This window comes from Sander vitreus, chromosome 17 (assembly GCF_031162955.1).
Source record: "Sander vitreus isolate 19-12246 chromosome 17, sanVit1, whole genome shotgun sequence".
Taxonomy (NCBI): Eukaryota; Metazoa; Chordata; class Actinopteri; order Perciformes; family Percidae; genus Sander; species Sander vitreus.
The window spans coordinates 6178297-6192698 of record NC_135871.1 but is presented as its reverse complement, the minus strand read 5'-3'; the positions used below and the strand labels follow the sequence as shown (position 1 = coordinate 6192698).

The window sequence follows — 14402 nt, the reverse complement described above, 5'->3', positions numbered from 1 at the left end:
GGACAAATTGCTATTGGAGGGTGATTCCTGAAATCGTTCAATTCCAAAAATCAACTATCAACGACTGTTCTATCAAGCTGCAAAAAAGTTTTAGCGTCCTGCGATGTCGCGCATGCGCACATCGCGATGTAGACAATGAAACAACATTGTGCGGCACTACCTGTGACTCAAAACGCGGGAAAATAGTCTATGTCGACTTCTCGCACACGCAGAACAGAAATTCTGGAGGGCAAGTTTTGGAAACACAAGGTTTAATTTATGACTGCATCACCCGACTGTTTTAATTAACAGAAGGAAACAGAAACCAACTAAGGTAAGTCCTTCTTCCCACAGCGCCAGCCTCCTACTGCAGTTTCAGGCTGTGCCAAAGTAAAACTAATGCCAAATGTCACTGCAGATATGCGACCACACTTGGTCGTAGAGAATACCTAATTAATAAAGCATATGGTCAAGTGCGACATCACCGACGTCACGTTCTGGGCGGTAACCTGGATGCGCGGCCATATTGGAGGCACTCGGTGTAAACAACTGAATGGAGTAATGGCGTATTGTGCACTTTGGATACTTTAATACTTTATGTCTAAACAACAGAAAAGCTCATCAAAACGCGTCCAAGATGCAAAGGCATATAGGGAAGGACTTGGACCACAAAAAAAGGCGCGATATGTTTGAGAAATTACAGTTTACTGGCGGTGCAGATCCCTACAAGTTGGCTCCCTCTTCTTGGATCCATGGCGACCCGGTGATTCTTCCTTCAGTTGCATATCCCGATATAGTCAACTACCTGGTTTTCTCGCCGAGCCCATACACAGCGGAATACCTTAAATCCTACAAAAGTTTGGAGGCTTATAACCAGAAGGTGTGTGGATGGGTGAGGGAGACGCAGTACCAAGTCATTAACGACCGTTGTGTTGTGAAGGCCAAAGTAAGTAATGCAATAACGTCTTTAATCAACCTAACCTTAACTGTATGATATCATTGTGATACTCAAGGTGTAGCCAAGTGACTCTCAATAGTTTTTATTTTTTTATTTCAAAGACCAAACAAGACAGAGCTTTTCCCTCGTAGATCCTGGTTGAGCTTTGCCGACCACAAGCGCCTCCTTTCCTCTGATAACTTCTGGCATTCCTCTCCCTGGTTTTTAATAACTTTTGGAAGTCGATAATATTCCAAATGTTTTTCTCGGTCTGACCTACTGGTACAACCTAAAACACAGCAATAATTAACCATTTTCCTTAACGCCGTTCGGGATCTACTTCAGTGCCTGTGCTTTGTTGTGATGCGGAGGACCTCCAACATGGCGACTTCTGGTCTGATGACGCGCCGTGAAAACCCTCTATTAACTCGGGGTGTGCAAAAAAAATCGATTCACATTCGAATCGCGATTCAAGCTCTACCGATTCAAAATCAATTCATAGAATTCCTTAAAAAAATTGTTTTAATTGTATGTCTACTGCAATCACATGGGAAAAGTAACTACATTTACATACTGTGAATCGTTTTTTAATCAAATCGATATTTAATCTTTAGCCTAAAAATCGATATAGAATCGTGACATTTTCTGAATCGTGCACCCCTAATGTTAACGTGTGCAAGCTGCAGCCCAGTTCAGGAATTATCAACAGGTCAGTCTTATGATGTAATGGAAAAAAAGTTGTATTCTGAACCTTTTTTTTTATTTTTCCCGTTGTACCAAAAACATATCGAACCATGAATTTTCTGTACATTTAAACCCCGAATGGTCACATGCGAAGGCAGTTTTTATTTCTTTGCTGGCTCCCTAGTTTGCATTTGACTGTTGTTCCAGAATGCTGGAGATCTGCTTGGGTTTTTGATTTAGAAGTGCAGAGTCTCTAACCACTCTGGTTGTGTCTCTTCTAAAGGCACATTATCAGTTGTCATCAGCTGTAACACAACCGTTCTGTACTCATTTGTTCACACTTGAAGGAAATAATTGTAAAACTGATTTTAATGCTACTAACTGCCAAAAGTGTCGGATTCAATTAGAAACCTACAGCTTTTTTCCGTTTTATCCGGGCGTATGCGTTTCATTGTCTTCAGCCTACCTGTGTGTGTGTGTGTGTGTGTTTTTAGGAGCTGCTGGGTGTGCTTCGCCACAGATGAGGACGACCGCACAGCAGAGTGGGTGCGTCCGTGTCGCTGCCGGGGCTCGACCAAGTGGGTTCACCAGGCCTGCCTGCAGCGCTGGGTGGACGAGAAGCAACGGGGAAACAGCACCGCCCGCGTGGCCTGCCCACAGTGCAACGCAGAATACCTCATCGTCTTTCCCAAACTGGGTGGGTTGCATCTCACACAGGATCAAACTAAGGGCTGTTTTAAAGTCGCCGCGTCCGAGCTCGCGCGTGGCAATGTGACGTAGGTCTCGCTGGCGCCACTGAGGCCACTTTATTTTTTTTCAGCGGTGCGCGACAAAGCGGAAACGGGAAGCATGAACAACCGGATACCAGGACTCTCTGAGTGACTGCAAGTCTCTCTTGTAAACTTACTGGGTTAAGATGAGCTCTTTTATGGCGAATGAAAGGCTTGATCCGACAAAGTAGGTCATCGAAGCATTGACGTCAATGCTGCTGCCAGTTCTGCCGTTGTTTACCTTTTTTCTTCTTCTCGTCCGTAGAAGTAGCAAAGTCGGTAGCCTTTCCTCATTAGCGACCTCTTTGTTTGCTGTATAGCACTAAGATAGATTGAGAAACTGCCTAAATGTTTCCAACTCATAATTCTGAATTTAATTTGTTGTACTGTCAAAATGTCATGACAACTCTCATTTTCCAACAGTCAACATTGAAGTGGCATTATAGAGCAAATTCCCATGTAAATAGACTGCTGAAGCTCCTCTTTGAGGGCGCCTGCAACTGTACCCGAAGCTCTGAGGGCAATTCAGTCTGTCTTGCCTGAGTGCATGTTTATTTACTCTGAAGCTTATGCTTCTGTTGTGATCTGGGTAAATATTTCCTTTCAGCATGATGAGGAACAGAAGGGTGCTCCTTGTTTTGCGGCCCAGCTCCTAGCTGCCCTGACCAGAATTTAGGAGAAGTGGCTGGCTCAATTATTCTGATACGTTCGAGTGACGAGGGCTTCAATTGTTTCTAAACGCCAGTTATGACTCATGAAGTGAACATGCACCATACACGATTATGTTTATTTGGCCAGAACCTCCTCACTTTTCAGTTTCTCTGTCTCTGATCCCTTCATACCTCTCAGGCTGCTTTTGCACAGCATTTTGCAGTGACAGAAAAACATTCTAGGTACAGCAAAACGAAGAGTTTATCCCTTTGTGGTTGGTTTTACAGCCAAATGCCAAACCCTGAGACACATATTGTTAATAGTGCTCAGTTACCACTGGGTTACCCATCAGCCACTTTGCCACTGCCAGTTCAACCTCAAAGAGAGAAGTTGCAATTTGAGGCAGTAGCGGGCCCCAAGACAATGCTAGTCTGGAGGAGGCCTGGCCCGTATGGTAAAAAGGTTCATGTATATTTATAGTGACCAAGGCTGTGCTGTCAGTCACTTTGGTGCTATAAGCAGAATGTTCAGTTTAGCTTCTTTAAACACTTCCTCCTCCTTACTAAATAACCGAGTGAATGTCTATCTTCCTCAGAGACCTGATTATTGGCACTTGGCTGCTTGCTGTGTGTTTGCGATTGTGTCTGTCAGGCCCTTTGCTTTTTTATATTTAACGTTGTGTTAATTGGCTCACAGATCCCAACAGGTCTGTTAATTAGTGCTGTGTCAACCCTTGCGTGCAGAAAATAAAATAACATCGAGCAGAGTAGTCCAACAGGCCCTGATAACACACACAACACATTTAGTTTTAAATGTGTTAAGTGATAATTAATTAAAATATCACATTTATTGGCTCACAAAAGATATATTTGCATTACATTACAAAAACAATTTGATCTGACTAATATAGGGCAGTTGACAAGGTTCCAACAGGCTCGGCTGGTAAATCGGAAAGAATCGTGCCAAATCAATGCATGTCGTTGCAAAACTAATAACACAGGGTTTGAGTGCAGATTTCTTTTTTTCTTTTTTTTTTATTACTACTTTTAAGAAATTCTTTTCAATTTATGTCACAGAAATAAGGTTTACAGGCTTTAGTGTAAGTGGGTTGGTAGTGTAAACATTGGGTGTCCATTATTTTGCATGCCCAGTGTTTGTCGTAGTTAAAGAATAACTTTATTACTTAGAAATGTATACCAAAGAGGGATGCACAGAAATGTTTTTGCCAAGCAACATGGTAAAATGAAGTCTGTGCTTTAGGCTGTATTAGAACAAATGTCTGAGTCAGGGATACACTGGGTATTTGTGTACCTTGTCCTATTGTGGTTTAAGTAATCTTAACAGATTATAGTGCTGAAATCCAAGAACATTTGAGAGGACTGAACAAATGTATCTTTTATTGTAAGTATTTTCGATACCAACTTCGAGCTAAATCAAATGCATCTATTCTGTTTGTGTGTTTTTGTCTTATATTGCCTTTTTATTTGAGAGAGAGAGAGAGAGAGAGCGCGCCGCGGGTTTGGTTCCAACCTGCGACAAGAATGAGCGTCTGTTCATGGGGTGCACGCTCAACCAGGTGAGCTAACCAGGCACCCCATATGCATATCTATTCTAGTTCAGTCTGAGAGAACTCATCTGACTTATTGCACAAATATACAGTATGTGTGCTATCTAATGTTAGTCTCACGCAAATGATCTGGCAGTGAGAGACATGAACGGAGTCTTTTTGAAGTCATGCGTTTAGACATATTGCATCAGTGTTTTTTCAGTGTGCCACATGATTGTCGTTATTTTTAACCGGTTGGTGAGGAGTTGTGGCCCAGAAGGTAAAATGTTTACCCTCAAGCTCATCAGCTCCTGACGCCCACTCCTACATTTGTCATGTGTTAAAAATGCTCAAGTAGTTTGGCCAACAGCAATAGAGCATCATGATGGATGGGCCAGTGGTTTATTTTGAAAGGGGACTTCCTCTTTACTGTGGCTGATCTGCTGAGTGATGGCGCCCTTAGAGAATGATTCAGCAGTCTTCTGCCACAGTAACAGTTTATTTACTTAGGACTTGATGTAAGCAACCAGAGGCTTGTATTACCTTTTGATTTAGCCGTGTGGAACTTCCTTTGGTTTCCCTGCAGTTTAGATGAGACTCTGACTACGTTTACACATTATTCCGGTTTTTGCCCTCATTCCGAAAGACGATATTCCGACTAAACTGTTTACATGGCTAATGAAAGTGAATTTTCCACTAATATTCCCGTTTACATGTAGCTGTGCAAAATACGTATAAGTTTACTAGCGGTGGCGGACTTGTTGGACCGTGCGAACCCAGCGTCCCTCTTTCATTTCTTCAACCAGCTTCTTGAAAAGGTCGTCCTAGCGATGTGTCCGCCTATCCAAAAACCTGTTTATCCAAGTCTAATGTTTTTAAAAGTAGCTGTGTTTCTCCTTATCAGGTCTGCAGCCTTGAAAACTGTTGGCTGGTTGGTTTGTGTACAGCAACCGTGTGTGTGGTAGAGCGAGGTAAAGAGGGACAGTGACGGTGATTAGCTTCGCAGCGAATAGCGACTCTAGACTCCATAGTGAGAGAAACAAAGTGTCTCCCCCTGTGCGTTCTCACCACAGTGGGAAATCTTTAGCAGGAAAAGTTTACTAGGGCTGCAGCTATCGATTATTTTAGTAATCGAGTATTCTACCGATTATTCCATCGAGTAATCGGATAAGAAATACTTAGTAAGAAATACTTAGTAAACAGCAATAGTAAATATTTATTATTGCGGTTTACTAAAAAAAAAAAGGAAACCTCTTTCCTTTTTTTAGAAAAAGCAATTTTTTTTTATTTTTTAAGACCCTTAAACATTTTTGGTGGCCCAAATGTTAACAGTTTTCACCCCCTTCCCCTTCTTGCCTCTGGCTCTTTGCACTGGGTATGCAAAAGAGCTGTTCACTAACCAGAGGGGAAATGTGACGGTACAAAGCTTACAGCAGGGCTATTCAACTACACTGTTCTGGGGGGACACATTTTCACAGTGAGGAGAAAGAACAAAGAATGCCGACATCACCGGCATGATGACGTCATTCACGTGCATCTTAAGTGGCTATGCTGGGGGGAGGAAGAGCCGGTTTGTCTCCGGCAGCAGCTAAGTTTCCAAAGATTGGTAGCAAACTAATAAACAGTTAGACTACAAACCGACAGCTCTCGTTTTAGCTCGTTGGTAAAACATGGCAGAGTAGCAGGCTGTAGGCTAGTTGTGTAAAACGGCGCGGTGGACGAGAGCAGCAGACGTTAGTTGGCTACCTTGTGTCGGGTTCGCTCCGTGGAATGGATGAGTAGCCTGGATGTTTTCTACAAAGATGATGTAGCAGCATGTTTGCAGCTTTAAATGATCCCAAACTTTGTCGTTTTCTCTCGCCTGTCTTCTCTTAGACCCTCGCTATTTTCGTCTCCCTTCATTTGTAATCTGGGCCGTCAGTCTTGTGTCCACAGAAGCGTCAACCTGTTGTGCGCTAGTAATAATCCTCCGTGCGGAAACCCAGTGAGCCGTACAACCTTAATTACATTGATTTAACGAAGCTTCGAGGCAAAGAATTTTGCTTCGAGGATTTTTTGTAATCGAATTATTCGAGCAGTCGTTTCAGCCCTAAAGTTTCCCCTCTCCTTGATTTCATGTTTATGGAGAAGAACCAGGAAATGAGTTGGGGGGGATGCAACGCTACCAAGCCGCGGCGTGCTTCGCTGCGACGTGTAGTTACATTTTTCGAGAGGTGCATGTCAGGCTACGGCGTAGGGTCCGGCGTAGGTTTGTGTCTTCACGTACCTACGTGTGTAGCAACGGCGTAGATTTTACGCAGAAGTATGAATCTGCCTTAAGCCTCCGGTAAAAACTGAGATTGAGACGCATATTCCGAATGCACTGTATACATTTCCATAGAATGCCTCTAAAACCCGAATAATACCGGAATATCCCACATCTTAATCGGAATATCCAACCGGAAAATTGTGTGTTACATTGGGGAGTTAACGCAGTTTTGTGTTTAAGTGAGAAGTGTCTAGTAAGGTTTCCCTCGGGAAAATCAGGATGTCTCTTCTATGTAAGTAAACTTTTGTTTAGTAAGGCTTAAAGTGTGGGGGGTGGGGGGTAATCATACCACTAGGAGTCATCCTAAATTGTGCTAAAAGCACCTAATGCTGCTTTTACTGAGGGACTGAGAGAACTCCTTGGATAAGAGAAGGGGCAGAGGTGACCCTGTGGCTGACATGTTTAGAGTCTGAACTTATTATGACTTCAGTGATTGGTTTGACAGGTAACGTCTGTGTGAATGTGAAATAAAATATTCATTGATACTCATGAGCGTGAGGAACAAAGTAATTATGTAGAAAGATTTAAAAAAAAAGAGAGGCGCCCTAATTCTACTTTCAGCTTGACTTTTACCAGATAATAAATAACTTCAAACAAAGGGGGGGTCTGAAAAGCACAGTTTTGGCTTGATGAATAATTCCGACAGACGGCTGAGTGCATCAGTGCTGCAAACCGCATGTATCCAGTGTCCAAGTCATGGAGAAACCACCTCTTATTGGATTGTTTTGATTTGTTGGTGAGCTGATTGCATCCCTAACTTGTTAACCGTCAACATGCTTTTAAAATGTCATCTCTTATCTTTCCATAACACAGGCGTGACAAGCCACGTTGCTTACAGCAGCTGAGGCTTTGGGAATCACTCCTCGATCAGTCAGGACAGACCTGGCGGCGTTATATCCTACCAGATACAGAAAGCTACCCTTCTGTTGATACCCACTCCCACTTCTCCCCATGGGGGGGGGGAGGAGAGGAGAGGGAGAAAGAGAGAGGGGATTGGAAGTGGATTAATGAGCGTTGAGTGTTGATTTCAATGTCTAGCCCAGCAGTACCCACACTGTTGGAATACTTTGGTCATAGTCAAACTTGCTTTGATGCCGAACATCATAGCAACTAATTGCAACCGTTGCTATGGTAACATCTATCTTTCAAAAATATTTTCCATTTTTATTCTACTTAAACCAGATTATTCTAGTACTTACACCCGAACTACTGAAGTCAAGTGATTTCTAGCCACTACTTTCTGAACACCGACAAGGTGAATTTTTCCCTTTGCAGCTGAATGTATCATGACAGGAAGTTGATGGGTGTACCCGAGAGGCTCTTCATCCACAGGGAAACGTGTCTTTTTTTTTTTTTATTTATTTATATTTTTTTTCCTGATCCCGTTAGCAAGTGTCGCTAGTAGCGAGGGAGCCGTGCAGAGATGCTGATGTGTCTGGGTGTGGGAGAGGGGACCGGGAGTGAAATTGGGTCATGGGAGGAGCTGACGGAGCAGCTCATCAAAGGCTGACGGAGCAGGGAGGAGATGAGTGGTGTTACGCCGGCACTCTGCTGATGAATCCGTGAAATCACAGCTGTCCTCCAGTGTTTCCCTGTGACTTAAACGTCACATCACGCATCATCAGAACTCTGGTCTGTGATGGTGACATTTCTAGATTATACAGAACAGGATGTGCCTCAGACCGGAGCCTTTCCAGCAGAGCACCACATGCAAAAGTTGCAAGCTGATTTGCATAACGTCAACCTCGGGTCAAACTGCATTTGCAAACTACTTGGGTTTGTAATTGGATTAGCAGGGGTTTTACCACATTGTGGCTGTTTTTTTTGTTTAATTTTCATTCAAATTTCCTTTACATTGCTGTTTGTTAATTGTTTGCAATTGTTTACATACATCTTCCAGCAATCCTCACCGTATTCTGCATTCAGTAGTTACACAGACAGATGGGCACCTGAATGGCTTTACTATATATTGTTTCAGATGAATAATATGACTTGTACCAATAAATGCAGAAGAGCAAATTTCTCCACCTCTTAGCTGAGACTTTTTTTGTGCCGTCTTGAGTTCCCGTCTCTAGCTGCAGGATACTCTGGGCATTAGTGCACTTCAAAGTGAGCAGGAGGAGTGCAGCGTTGTCTGTTTTGCTGCATCATTGCTGCAGTGTTCCTCCATTTTTATTTTTGTTATTGTAGTTATATAGACCCAACGCTAGCTTATATTTTTTTATTTGCTTGTTGTACAGACAGCCAATTGCTCCATGTGTATCGTGTTTAGATTAAAAACCCTTTTAATCTCAGTTAAATGTTACTTTTTTTAAATTTAATTTTAGTGGCTTGGCTTCACAAGCGGTGGTATTTGCAGCAGCTCTAATTAGTTCCAGAATAACAACAACTTCACAGTTTGGTGACAACACTGGCATGACAGCGTTATATCTGGGTGATGGAGGTAAAGCTGTGGACAGGTAGAGCCAGGGAGCACTGTTGGTAAACTGCCACAGTAGTTATTTTCTCAGGGTTGCTGCTGAGGCCAGCTCATTTCTACAGACTTGACAGGCATTACTCATGTTCAGCTGCCAGATCTGATGGGGGGGGGGTTGATTTGGAATCGCAGACTAGCATTTCTATTAACCCAGGTTTTGGTCATTTTCACTGACATTTTGCACAGGAGATGGCAACACAAAGAGTAGGGTAGCTATATGCTGTTCTGGCCCCATTCCCACCAGCACCTGCTGCAGAGCCAAAGCCAGCCGGTCATGCTAATTTTGCTGGCCATATAACTCCTGAGGACGGCGTGTCCTTGCTGCTCCTTCTTCTTAGAGAGTAAACAAGCCAGCTGGAACAGTGCGCCAGCATGCGTTCCCACTATTGAGGATTTGCAGTTGCACTTTTCTCCTCTCTCCTTCACTTTTCCCCTCTCCCTTCTTTTTAATTATCTTAATTATGGAATCTGCTGCCAGTGGCTGAAATGAATTGCTCCGCTCTCCATGCTGCCAGCAGCCATTAAGGGGCGACCCAGTTCCCTCCGGCCTGCGATGGCGTAATGCTTAGGCAGGGAGAAAAACGGAAGAGATTCCAACGCTGTCATCAAAATATGCCATATTAGTGCGCTCAAGCAATGCGAGATCAATCCGGTCGGCACACACAGGTGCAGTAAAAAAAAAAAAAAAGCTCTGGAAAGCATCAAAAGGCTGGCAGGGAGAGCTTCTGTGTTTATGACTACTTTAGAAATGAGAGTGTGATATTTGTTGTGTTAAGTAGCTTTAAAAGTGCCAAATGCTTCTTGCTTGCTTTGGGCTCCTTCCTCAACAAGTGGCCAGGAGCCTTGCTATCTAAAGAGAAAGGCCTTAAAATACTGCACGAAACTGTACTTTACACTCAAAGCTTTATTAGAGTGAATATACTCTGCTGCAGAAATAGGTGTACAGCTAACAGTGGCTGAATTGTATACTACTAACTTGTGGCAAGCACTTATGGGCAACAGCCTCACGGTGGCCTGGCTGTGCAAACAGCTTGATAAAGTCTGTTTTATGTCCCAACTGTAAAAACCCATAACCCCAAAATAACCACAGTTATTTTAGAAAGCTGCTGCTCTTTTTACACATGGTGTGTAGGCTAATGCAAATGATGAATTTACAGTTTTGGTCTTGTCGCTCTGATTTCCTCTGCAGGCTCATGAAGACTTATCTGCTCAGGTGTTTGCATTCAATCAGTCCACGTAAAGTCGTCATTTAAAGAAATGACGACTGGGCGATGGCGGCTGTAGCAGTAATCCCCTGCCAACAGCCTGTAACCAACTGCAGCACAGTCACCCTTAACTTCAAGTGATGGAAGCTCTTTGTATGCCAAGGTTGATCTGTTTATTTTTTTTAGTTGCTGTACACCAGCCTTGTAGCGTATATATTTATTTATCAATCTGCTGCTGACATGGCCAGAGAGAAAAGTGTTCTTGAACCAAGCCCTGCTTTCATAAGTACCAATGACTTGGCACTATTTTTGTCACTCCACTGCTTTATTTCCCAATTATACAAGATGATGTATCAAGATTTCTATTTTAAAATGTGACTATAAATGTCACCCTTCTCAAGAGACGAGCATGTTTGTTAAAAAGCCTGTGGAAATGACCTTTGAACCACTTTTGTGTGTGTGTGTGAGAATCCTGAGCAGAGCAATAGTGTAGCGAGTGGTTTAGTGTTGCAGGTTACCATACCATGTACATCTTCTATCTTACCTATAGTATAATCCTAGAAGTTTGCTCTACACTGCGATACTAGAACAAAAAGCTGTTTATAAAAACATTAAGCTGGAGCAAACATTTTAACCAACTCATGGAACTACACAGCTAGCTATAGCTGATCAAATCTGCCACTGACAGTTGTCATTTCAGCTGATCAGTCTACCGTTGAGGAGCCTGCGTTTGTCTATCGCTGTCTGAAATCAAGGACTCATTGATTTAAAAAGTATTTAAAGGGTTATCTGCCACGTTATCATTGTACACTGCACATTTGCCATGCGGGAACAGAAAGCTTGAAGAGTTAATTAAAGCTACATTGTGTAAGAATTTCACCTATCTAGCGGTGAAATTGTATACGACATCCAACTGAATATTACTTTCTAGCCCCTCCCATTCCAATCGCGTTTTAACGGCTACGGTGGCCGAACCCGAAATTAGCTCTTAGTATCTCCATCGTTTACGTGCAGCTGTTCCAGCCACTCCAATATTAACGTTGGTCTTGTTGCTTTGACTGTCACGTTGTCGTTTTTAATTCTCTTTTTCGCTTCCCTGGCGAGTAATCTCCCCCTGGCATTCGTCACGGTGCGGGGTGCCACTGAGTGTAAAAGGACGAAAGGCGGAGGTATGTCCCTCTTTGGCTAATGCATTTTAAAGATGGAGGCGCAACATGCCGGCCGTCATTCCAGCGACTCGCTCGTATGTATTCTGAATGATTCTAAATGGCAGATTCTACGCTTAAGAGAATACTTTGATTAGTTGGAAAGGGTTTTTTGCTAAGGTTTAACAGTAACTAAGGCTTAGTTACTGGCAAAGTCTCATGTGAAATACTCAAAAGTGCTACTTTGGCAGAAAATGTGTACGCTATATGTAGGACAACATTAATTACAGAAAGAAGGCCTTTAAATCCATACTGCTCTGTGCTGTGGATCTTATCTTGCAGCTTAGTTTACAGAGTTGCACTGCGACCCATGGCGGCCCAGTGCTGTGCTCTGTGCTGTCCCCACCCCGCTCTGCTCCCTCTGACTCCTGGGCTAGTTATTAATAGGCTGTGGATGGGTCTGTCTGAGTGAGGAAATCAGGTTGCCTTCCTGTAAATATTGCATGATTTTCCCCCGAGTCAGCCTCGAATGCCAGAGAGGAGGATGCAGCAGAGAATTTTCTCAAGTTTTTATTTTTTAGGTCTTGCTCCTGAGCTGATGTCAGGCAGCTGCTCTGAAGACACGTTTGGACTTCAGATGAATCCTTATTCTGTTTGTCCAGATTCCTCCCAGATATTTTTAATCCAGGTAGAACCTGGCTGAGAAGCTCCTCCCTGTCCGTCAGTAAACTTGCAATACAAGGTGTGCGCCATACCTGGCCTGCTTCAAAGTCTCTTTTCTTTTACCTTCACATGACTGCATTGTTGTTGTTTTTTGTTGCACGGGAAGGCTGCCATCATGAGGAAGCTCATGATGGCTCATCACGCGGTCATGATGTTAAATTAGTGTGAGCTTCCTTGTGTCTTCAGCTGTTTATGGAAAGCTCGACTTTGTCTGGTAAAGGTCAGTGTGTCACTTTAGGACATACAAGCGATGACTGGTGCCTTTCTCTGTAGATGAATTAGACTGGTATGTGTCGAGTTTGGATGCGTCTCTAGTTCCAGTGGTTTATTTTTATTTTATTTATTTTACTTGCAGGAGTCTCATGACCCCTGCTGTACACTCGCACACTGTTCATTGGCACTGTTACACCAATGGGTTTGACTGTTTGCCAGTGACGGGATGTTCATGTGTGGATTTACATAAATCTTTTTGCAAGGATTCCTGGGATTAGATTTAAAAAAAAAAAAAAAAAGTGAATTAAAACAGCCCATCGGATTTTGCCATATTTCTGATAAAATACAAAATAGTTTTTTAGTTTTAGCCATACATTTCTGACCTTGTAGTAATAAAATGGACTGCTATGGTAAAATGGCAAACTGTGACCTCAACTGAGATTGAATACTACCTGTGGTAGGTTCGTCTTTTTTTCGGTCCACAGGAGAGCGCTGACGCGTTGATTTATACACTTTAAAATGTCCTGCTCAGTATGCATGTTGCTCAAAGTTCTGACGTCACGCTCCACTCGCGCGAATTGTGAACGCCATGACGGACGGTGGAAGAGCTATGCTGTGGATAGACGGCAAGCTAAACGCGTACTTTTTCGTTTGTGTTCTCACATTCACAATCTGCAGAGTAATCCTCACCAACACAAGCGTGTGTATGTATTGCCTTTCAGTTTTAAATGAGTGATAAATAAAATGATCCTCAACCAGCTAGCTGCCGTGCTAACCAGCTGTTCCTGCTAACAGGTCCAACCCGATAATGACCCACATAACTAGCTAACATCGGTTATTCACTGACCTAGCTACATATCCAAAAAAAAGAGAGCCGTTCCCTTGATCATTTAACTTAACACGCATACAAAAAATATCGGTTACATTAAAGATGACATGGCACGGAAACTAGCTTCAAAAAGGCCAAAAAAAAAAACGAGTTAATTGCGGGTCTGCGGAGCTCCTACCCCGGCGGCTAGCTGACGAGCTAGCTGCAGCTAGCTTTGGACTGCTCGCTAGCTGCTGCCCATCGCGTCGTAATAGCCACCGGTCAAATCTAAACACAGGCTACACAGCGAATATAATCACAGATAATAAGAAAATGGCTAGATGTTACAATTATGTGTGGTTACTACTGATCATAGACACACTGTGATTTACTGCATGGATTAACGTGTGATAGATAATTAATGACTGCACTTCCCAGAGTTGGGACGTGTTCAGACATCCATTAGGAAGTTGCACTGGCACACCCAGTGAACAACGGTATGTGTGTAGCCACGACCGACCATGTCCTCTAAAAACAAAGACTACGTGTTATATAAATCTTAAGTAAAGAATAGATGTTAATACAAAATAAACCCTAGATTGAGGTCTTATCTTTGCCATTATGAGGTACCCCCCCCCCAGCATCCAGACTTTTAAAAGCTTTGAGATCAGCACCAGTATATGGGGGACACCCGTTTACCACACAGTGGTACAGATCGTGTGGACTGAAGTGATTTAATGAGGTCCGTGAAAACGGAGGGAGGAAGAATTAAGGGTCTGTATCCAATCCTGCTATTTCAAACTTCTCCAAATACTGCCGTTTGTGAGAACCTACCAGATGCCCTACCTCGACGATAACGGCACGACAACCTGTTCAACAGAAGAAGCCATAAAGCCATAAATACAGTTTATTTAGTGTTATGTATTTCAAACTGAAACTATGAAACTTTCCAGAGAC

At 43.0% G+C, this 14402-nt stretch overlaps 1 protein-coding gene across 2 annotated transcripts in view; it reads left to right on the top strand.

Annotated features, from left to right (window-relative positions):
• Window positions 1-14402, top strand: part of marchf5 (membrane-associated ring finger (C3HC4) 5) — a 34448-nt gene that overhangs the window by 13701 nt on the left and 6345 nt on the right. For both annotated transcript variants that reach the window (XM_078273509.1, XM_078273510.1), the window contains exon 2: window positions 2095-2297. In XM_078273509.1, the coding sequence (XP_078129635.1) occupies window positions 2095-2297 (203 nt within the window). The remainder of the gene's footprint in view (window positions 1-2094; window positions 2298-14402) is intronic.